The sequence below is a fragment of the Triticum urartu genome, chromosome 2A (assembly GCF_056163025.1).
Source record: "Triticum urartu cultivar PI428250 chromosome 2A, HENAU_Tu73, whole genome shotgun sequence".
Taxonomy (NCBI): Eukaryota; Viridiplantae; Streptophyta; class Magnoliopsida; order Poales; family Poaceae; genus Triticum; species Triticum urartu.
Window position 1 is genome coordinate 551886473 of NC_141874.1, and position 9666 is coordinate 551896138.

The following is a 9666-nucleotide window of genomic DNA, read 5'->3' on the forward strand; positions in this document are numbered from 1 at the left end:
CTTACTGCGCCGCATTCATGCCGGCCCAGAGCATGCAGCGGCCGACATTGATGCCCGCGATTTGACCGGACGGGAGGGCGGCGCAGACAAACGCGGCATCTCACTGACAGCATTGAAGCGGTGCGCCTGCTGAGAAAGGACGCCTGCTGCTCGCCTGGCTGAACAGCCCCCTTGCGGCATTCAAACGGCCACAGACTGCCCGCCTTCCTCCAATAAAACCCACGCGTGTGCCGAAAAACCTACTCCGTTCACACGTCCGTTCGCGAGCCGCCCATCATTAAATACAACGCCAATTGGCTCAGGCCGTCCTCCCACTATTTAAACGATGCCAGACGTCGGGCAAAAATCACACCGTCTCCTGCTTGCACACCATTTTCTCCACAAACTCCACAACGCCAATTGGCTCAGGTCGTCCTCCCACTATTTAAACGATGCCAAACGTCGGGCAAAAATCACATCGTCTCCTGCATGCACACCATTTTCTCCACAAACTCCATGGCATCCGCAAGCAGGAAGCCAAGTTCTCCAGCATATAAACTGGCTCGGTGGCCCGTCGAGCCCGCCAGATACAAGCCAGACAACTCTCTGGTCCGCCTTCGTCTACGGTCCAGACGGCTGCAGGCCAGCTCGCGGAGGCAGAAGCTCCAAGCCGGCGAGTGGTTCAGCAACTCACCACTCCAAGCCAGCTCGTCGATTAGTGGCGTGTTGCTCCAGGCCGGTACGTGGTGGACCACGACGACACAAGCATCGTGACTGCCGTGGACGACGCCGTGTTGCCCCGCTCCTCTCGTGCTGCTGCTGCTGCTGCTCGCGCCATCCGCCGTCAACATGTCCTTGACCATGCCCTGCCGGTGGAGGTCGGTTGTGCGGCGTCCAGCACGTCCGCACCCGCCGAGATCATCAAGGAGAAGTAGAACACGAGAGGCCGCCCGCTGCTTGGGTCCGATGAAGGCCATCGTCGAGGCAACACCCGCGTACAGTCGGTGTCTTACCCTGTTCAACGCAGACCATTGTCGACCCTGCCTCGGCTTCATGGATGCGGAACCCCCAATCGCCTCCAACCCAAGCATGAGCAACGCATCCGGACCCTGCCTCGGCTTCATGGATGCGGAACCCCCAATCGCCTCCAACTCAAGCATGAGCAACGCATCCGGACATAGGGCAGATACGAGGAAAGAATATACCTCCAGAGCTCACGACAGTCTGACGAGACATGGGAAAGACAAAGGGATCCGCCGTGGCCGGCCTTAGACTAATGTATTATATCCATATCGTGGGAATGAAGCTCCACACGGCCAGACGTGCAAAGAGTTTTAGATATTTTAGTTAAAAAATTTCCAAAATGTAATGAATTTCGTCCCGTTTATATAAAATCCGCTGTGTTTACATGAATTTTAATCCAATTTATTAAAAAAGTGTTTGAAATATATGCGGGCAGCATTGGATGGCGGTCTCGAGATACCATAAGGGCCTCTTCAGAGTCTACCATAAGGGCCTCTTGAGAGTCCCTCCACTCCACCACTCCACTCCGCTCCACCACTCCACTCCACTCCCGGAGCAGGTGGAGCTGCAATTCAAAATCGTGGAGTGAGCAAATAGGTACTCCACAAATCCTTAATTCTGGGGAGCCGGTGGATTGCCAAACAACTCCCAAGTTTCAGATAGCAATCCCTCAAAAAAGTCAGTTAGCAACAATGGTCGAACCAAACTATAAATTGGACGCTTAAAATATTAGAAATTGGAGCATTTTTCTCTTGAAACATGATTTGGCCTCACAAAGGACATCGGTAGCTACTCCAAATTAGCTCATAAACTGGATAAATACAGTTGTGCAAATCGCTTTGTTATTCTCCGTGTAATGCAAATTAGTTCATTATGTTATATTGGCAACATATACTGCAGTTGCACCAGGTACCACAAACTGGCGACGAACCTCCCAGGGAGCAGAGTGGAAGATAAGTACCAAAAAGAAAGAAGAGGAAAACTGGCCAGTAATTGTAATATTATTGGCTTATTTGATAAATAGTGAAATGTATGCTTGGTCACTATTGGAAAAAATACCATGCTATAATGTACTGCAACTTTGCAGAATGTAATTAAAACACTTTGAGGGCAAATATGTGTACCTGAAAAGACAACTAAAGAAAGCAAATCTATGTGGAAAAAAAATTCCTGTTGAGAGTCAGGCATCTTAAGACGGGTTCATCACTGATCCCAGTATTTTAGACCCATCACAAATCTCATTTCAAGTTCTCTTGGTCATTTGGGTTACTGAGTAGTCACCGTAAATCCTGCGGATAGTAGACATGTGGGTTTATGTAACCTTGTGGAGGCTGGACACGAGACGGGGTGAGATGTAAGGATTGGCTATATCTGACTTGCTGCCTTTGAGCACCAAACATTGGGAAAACAGGCATCGATCCAGCAAAATTCTCCCTTGGCAAAATTTGCATCGGCGGTGGATGGCAGTAAAATGGCCTGGGCCCAAAATTGTTTGGGACGGAGATTGATGTTGGATAGGTTCCAGTGGGAGGATGCATACTGACTTGTGGCTCACTTCTGCATTCAGGAGGATCATCATTAATCATGATAACCTCTTTCATCATGTAGGTAGGGTGATGCATGACTGGAGCAGGGTTCCTGTATGGTTTCTGCAGAGAATGATGATTAGATTGCACCATGAAACCACCATGCATTGGAGGCCCAACAAAGTTGCCAGCTTGAACACTTGGAAGAGGAATCTGGTGACTCCTTGCTGATGGAGTTCTGTCGATGAATGCAGAATGACTATGTTGGTAGTCTGGAGGCACAAAACTAGCAGGTGGCATGTAATTCCCTCCCAGCATATAGTCTGGCTTTGGAGCTTGAGGACGCCCACTCTCCTGGCTGTTCATCACCATCAAGTTCTTGCCCATCAGTCTCAACATAGGACTAGGCGGCGAAGGAAGCTGAGTTTGCAATGCTGGTCTGATACAATCTGTCGCATAAGACAGGGAGCTCATGGAAGATTCAGTTAAAACTTTGCCAGTTAATAGCTGACCATGTGAATCTAAGTAAGGGTTTGAATTTGTGTCTGTTCTTTGGTATGTGCTGAAAGATGATGATGTCCGTAAACCCATGTGCAATTGTGGAACTTGTTTTCTAGCAAAAGTGTCAGATCTGGCTGTTGAACTTTCATGGTCTAAGTGAGGCTCCCTGGAGATGCTCTCACGACAAGAGCAGCAATACAACTTCTCCTTAGCCAACTGTTCACCTTCTCTAGCTGGAGGCATCGACTTCGTCTCCTGATTTGAGCTCCCAGACATGCTCTTTTCAAGTGTCCTAACCTTTACGGTCGATTGGCCTGGTCCTGACTCTTCATTTCTTGAACCATTCAAAGCAACTGGAGAAGACATAGTTGAGGCAACCGAAATAGGAGAGTCTGATGAGTCCCGACCAAATGCCAAAAAAACATGATCTTGGTTAGAGTCTTCTCTGTTCGACGTTATTGACGAGTTATCCCGAGGAGTTGCAAGACCCATTTCCCTGTTATTAGTTAAGCAGGTGCTAGATTCCTTAGTTGAAGCTGGGTCTACCTGACATTCCTCCATCTCATTATTGGTAACAATGTTTGACACATGAGTATGATGTGTGGATTGCTTAGTGGAGCATTGATCCTGCATTGATGAACTTCCTTTGGGCACAGTTTTGCTATTTTCAAGACTCAAAGAACCACTACTTATTGCACTGCAACAGTCTTCATGAGTATTTCTGGAGACCGAGGTACATTGCATTTGAGTTGCATGTTCTTCACCTTCAGAATCCATATGCGTACTTGTTGTTTGTTGTGTCACATCATGCTGATGATCCCCTTGCCCCAATGCCAGCATGTCAGTTCCATAAGAGATATCATTATCTGTGGTATCTTCTTGGGTATGCTTTACAACCTTATCGGATGTGCCATTATTAGTAACGCTGAAGGTATTGTTTACATGTCTGTGATCAAGTTCATGCTCTTGACCAAAATCATTGACTAGCCCACTAATAGAAGGTGAAAAGTCACGCTTGCGAGTCCTCGATACAGATCTGTGTTTTCTTAACACCTTAGAAGTAGACACTGTCCTCTTTGAGTCATCATTACTCAGACCTCTAATGGAAACAGAAAGACAAGGTTCAGAGCATTTTGTTGAGGTGGAATTCCTCACTGTATCATACTTATCAGACCTAGAAGCTTCTCTTCTTCCAATCTCCTTAATTTTTCTCTTCGCAAGAGTAGCAGCTGATCTAGGTACTTTTGGGAAGGCACTGCTGGATGAAGGATTTTCTGATGACCATCTGGGAATTGATCTGAACAATCTTGAAGAAACCCTTTCCTGATCATCATTTCCATTGACTTCCAAAGTGGTGGCTGTCTCTTCTGTTGACCGTGAAGAAAATGCCTCAGTATAACTTTCTGTAATTTGAGGATCATCAAAGCCACCAATCATGCGGCTCCTAGCCAATTTCTTTGTTCCAGGTTTCATGCTATCTGACGATATACTATTTGACTTTCTGCTCAAATTGTTAGTGATACCCGAACGCTTGGAGCACACCCATTGCCTTATAGTTCCCGAACGACCACAACTGCTGCTTTCAGTAGGTTTCTGTGTATGCATGATCAGCTCCTCCTCAGAGGTGTCAGCATGGATATCCCCATCTGGGTATAATTCAACCTGGACATGTATCAAAGGAATAAATGAACAGAAATATTATTGAATGAAATAGACTGGAGAGGAAGCTAACATCATATGCGATTTGGTAGATAAATTCAGTAACATAAATAAAAATTCCACCAACCAACATGGCATCTGTAAAATCAAAATGATTCATGAACTAAATTAACCCACAGAGAATGCATTTTGAATACTACTGTGACTTTTCAAGCTTCTCACAGAAGCAAAGAGCTCAAATAAAATTAGCAAGCATGTCAATCAACATAATCTGAACCATAATCTAAGAGGTTTAAGTAATTATGAGTCATGTGCGTGAACTCCAAGGAACCAAAATGGTTTAGGTCCAAGGATAAGGCTATGTAAGCTAAACACAAAACCTACTTAAATTACAGTAAAATATACGCATGAAACTAACTAAATTGTATACCTGAGATTTCAAATGGTTTAGTCGGTTGCACTTCTTTCCATGTACCTTGAACTTTTTATTCCTAAATGATTTAGATTCCAAGGATGTCTTTTTCATCAATGTACTCTTTCCAGTCTGGTGCTTTTCAACTTGCTTTAAACCATCATTGCCCAAGACCAAAGGTGCACCAATAGGCTTGGATAAAATTCTGATTTTTATGCCATTTGAATCAACATAGACATCACTATCTCTTTCACTATCTTTTGCTTCAGATGGTACCACTCGTGGGCTACGGTTCTTAGTGCAAACCACCTTGTTCACAGATGGCACAGACAAATCGATAGCCCAGTTAGTCCCGTTCCTCCGATCAAGGTCATCAAGAGTGTATGGAAGGGCTGTCTTGTAAATGTCCACCATCAGTTGCATCTTCCTCTGCTTCACTTTTGGCTTCACAATAACCGTCTCTACTACTGGCTCGGCATTAGACACAGCATAAAGGCACTGATCTATGTGTGCATTCAAAGTGGTATTTGATGGAGACGAGAAGACTTTGCAAACAGGACAGGTATTTGAAGCCTTTGGATTCGAAACCGAGCTAGAGTTGTATGATAAATCTTTTCTCTGACGGATATCTGTCATAGAGCCTGACTTGACTAGCAACTTGCCCTTCTTTTCTGAAGTCTCACGTGATGAGCCAAGACTTTTCAAATAGGGTCGAGCAACCTCTGTCTGCGAACTTGCTTTGGTGCAAATATTATCTTCCTGATATGCTTGTATAGCCTCACTAGTATGGCCTAATTCATTTATATTTCCACCTTGGTCAGTAGCAGTCTTCCCACCCTCTGTAGGAGTGTATTGAGATGGACCAAGTGACTCATCTGCTGATTGACATGACTGGAGGTTGATACCAGTTGTATTCACATTTGTCAAACCAGCTTCTCTAGCCTTTACCAAATCAACAAAAGCATCGGCTTCTAGGCCTGCAGCAGACTGCTCAGAGTCTACGCAAGTATAGAAAGACCTTGACCGGAGCAAATCGGGAGGCTCGAATGGAGGCAGTAGATCTTTAACTCCACGCTTCAAGCAAAGTTCCAGCGACTGCGGGTGGAAAGGCCAACTTCTCTTGATGCCTTTGCTCCTCGAATCAAAAACATAATCTCTGGTAAGATAAAAACAGACGCATTAGCATAAAAAATACTGAAAACATTTCCTTTGAATGATTTGGATGAAAAACAAATTTAAATAAATTTTGTTCAAATGGTTCGGATTTAAATTGAATTTATGTTTAACATAAATTCATGCCCAAGTAAGCCAACCTGAACTAGAATACAAATTTCAAAGTGTCACCGCCACAAGGGGATTTATCTTTCTTTAACAACACAGCCACACCTTCCTCTTTAGAATACCGTAAACACTGAAGCTCTTGGAATGAGATGGTGGGTGTTTAGACACAGCAATTCCGGAAGAAAAAAGATAAAACTATACGGAGCCTGACAGAAGAGCCAAGTCCAATAGTCCCCACCCATTGCTCACATGGACGCTATCCCTTGATGATCACAAGAATCCCACAACTGCTATCAGCTCACTCTAAAAAAAGCCGGCTGTGTTCCTTTGTGGCATGTTTGTCATTGGCACTACTTGCCCATAGCCGCATGCGAGGAGACTGCAACCTTTCGCCACACCGCACATGCAAATGGGCAACATACCAGAAAGTGGCACGCAGTCTCCAAGGTGTTTTTGCAGAACCAGCACTACTTGTCATTGGGGATGCCCAGTGGCGGAACCAGCTTGTCGAGCCGGGGCAAGGTCTGATAGTTGCACTCTCGGTGAGCAAATGGCCATAAGAACTGACGTTGAAACCCTGAAGCAGTGATTACACTAGTGGAGGCTTCTCCAGTGGAGCAGCTGCCCAAGCTGGCCGGGCTGTGGCTCCGTCACTCGGGATGTCTTTTCGCATGTCCGCCGTTGGGATATGCTCCTGCATGAACAACCAGCTGAAGAACCAGCAATTCTACAGCACCCACACTTTCCAAACAAGCTTCAAGAAGGGGTGTCTTATTACGCTCTCAAAATATGCCCGATAAATTACTTTGGCATCACATATAATAGAATCCGCTACACCGCATCCAATAGGGTAACCCGGTTCTTGCTTTTACCCCCACGCCACTAACCAGAAGCATTGACACTTCTTCTCCAGTAAACCATATATGCCACGTATATATAGTATTCAAATGGCTTAAGTAATGGTCAACTGGACTATGTCAAAAGGAAGAAAAGGGAGAGGAAAACATCAATAAGGAACTAAAATCACCATATCTATTTACAGCATAACATCACTAAGTAGGGAAAAAGATAGGAAAAAAGAAATAAAAGGAAACGTTAGCTGTAAACAGCTGTCAAATTAGATTCATGGAACAAGGAATCCCTTTTGCATGTTTCAGTTTCTTGGATCCTTTCCCCCCACACCCACAGCCAGACAGCCTCATCCCATAGCCAGTCAGACACCCACCACAACAACACAGATTAACCCCATGAAAGCAACAGTGCACACCCAATAATTAATCCGTGCGGTGCGTATGGATCAGAAAGACGCAAATCCACCATTTTAAGAAGATAATAAACCCCAAGCTGCTAAACCGTATCACAAGGTACTAAACCAATAATCAGAAAGGTCCCTCTTATTTCTCACCTTATGGAGAAGGTGGGACACGGTTGGACAAGATCCGCAGGATCTTGGTGTGCCAACTCCGGAGAGTCGGCGGCGTGGAACGTCGCTGGATCAGCACCCACACCCCGAACCACAGACTGGGAGGAGCACGAGGGGCCTGAAGGGTGGTCACTGGATAGCATCGATCTGGTGAATGTAACGAGGTAGTAAGTTCACCCGGTGGAAAGCAAGAACCTTTGCTTCCTTGACTGCCCCCAACTACCTCATCAGGCACCTGCAATTGCAAACAGAAACCAAGACCCACATGTTATTTCATGTCCACCCATCAGACGAGCTCTTCTCGGGGAATCTATCGTGTCATTTTATGTGGAAGGGAGATGGAGGAGTGATTGGAGTGGAGAGGGGGAGAGAAGAAGAGGGGTGGAAGACAAGTTACTCTTAGATTAGTCGAAGACGAAACCCACATGAAATATCAGTAGTCTAAAGCACAAGTGGGTTGGTGGGCAAATCAAGAAGTGGATTAGTGGGAAGCTTACACAGGTCACACAGCTCTTGCAAGGATTTGCAGAAAGGCAGTATGAGGTAACAAGAGATGAACAGTTGCTAAGCACATGAGGTTAGCTTATCTGGTACTGCTTTGTTGATGGGGAAATAAATAGACAAAAAAATGGAGAAAGGGAGGAGGGAGGGGTAGTTTAACCAGGGAACATATGTGGTGAGAAATCAACACAAGGATTTTGCTGCATAATCTCGGCCTCTCTCTGGCCCAAAAGGGGATTTTTTTTTTCTTCGGCCTGGGGAAATAAAGGAGCACTAGCCTAGCTAGCGAAGCACAAAATTAGAAAGAAAGGGCATAATCCGCACCAAATCTACGAAAGGCGAGCAGGAACCAGACCAAGAACCTTCTCCGTGTGGTTAATTAAGACCACCACAAGCATCAAAGGAAAAATAGCTTAAGATCCAGCATGAACAGCCCGAGAAGAAGAAAAACATCCAAAAGGAGATCCACGCACAGCACAGCCCACGCCCCACTCGTCGCAAGATATGAAGAAAGAGGGGAGCTAGCGTAGGGGGGGGGGGGGGGGGGGGGAGGCAGGAAAAGGAGCTCACGGGTCGATCCAAGCGGAGAAATCTCAAGAACAGGCTAACAAATCACAGCAAGATAGAGGAAAGTCCTCACCTTTGCTCCTCAAGCCGCGCACGCGCGCCCGCGTCCCGGTAGATCCACCCGGCGACGGGATGCCGGGGCGAGCTGGGGGAGGAGCGTGGAGCTCACTGGCTCAGTATGGGTGGGGGATTTCGATTTGGGGGGGTGGGGAGAGGGAGAGGAGAGGAGAGGAGAGAGGGGGAGGGGAGAAGCGTGCGGAGTCAGACTACCACCTAATCTATCTCGCCTTCTCTCTCCTGGTTAGTAGTTCCACTCAGCGATAGTATATGCTTTTCTCTTTGACATTTCCACCCAGCAATGGTGGAGTGAGTAAAATTAGCGGTGATGTGAAACAAAAAGGAAGAGAAGGAAACACCAACCACTCGCACCCCGGAGGCATCTGGTTCTCAGCCAACCTAAGCGAGGGGTCTGCCACTAATAACTGCAGCTCCAGAGAGAGATATAGGCCGGCCCGCTAACTTTGACTGGGCTGGCTTTTTAAGTAAAGAACCACGGTTGTGCCGTCTCACGTGCCATTGTTTAATTGGCGTGTATCATCTGTTGAATGGTGACACATGTTGCAACGCAGAGCTGACATGTGGTCTTTGGGAATAAGAAATTGACACGTGGAAAATCATCATAGGCCGGGGCTGTTAACAGGTATCGGATATAAAACCCGCATCCGATAACTTAACGGCGACCCGTTACGGTGGGTGTCATGTGTCGGTTACTCTTGACGAAAACACTTCCATGA

The 9666-nt window shown here is 46.2% G+C and overlaps 1 protein-coding gene across 1 annotated transcript; it reads right to left on the reverse strand.

The window, feature by feature from the left end:
- Positions 1-1985: 1985 nt before the first annotated feature.
- On the reverse strand, positions 1986-9253 carry LOC125538689 (uncharacterized). The gene is made up of 4 exons (XM_048701957.2): positions 8946-9253; positions 7787-8039; positions 5119-6256; positions 1986-4691 (listed from the first exon to the last, which is right to left on the reverse strand). The coding sequence occupies exons 2-4, from the start codon at positions 7945-7947 to the stop codon at positions 2280-2282; spliced, it is 3711 nt and encodes a 1236-aa protein (XP_048557914.1). The 5' UTR covers positions 7948-8039; positions 8946-9253; the 3' UTR covers positions 1986-2279.
- Positions 9254-9666: the final 413 nt, after the last annotated feature.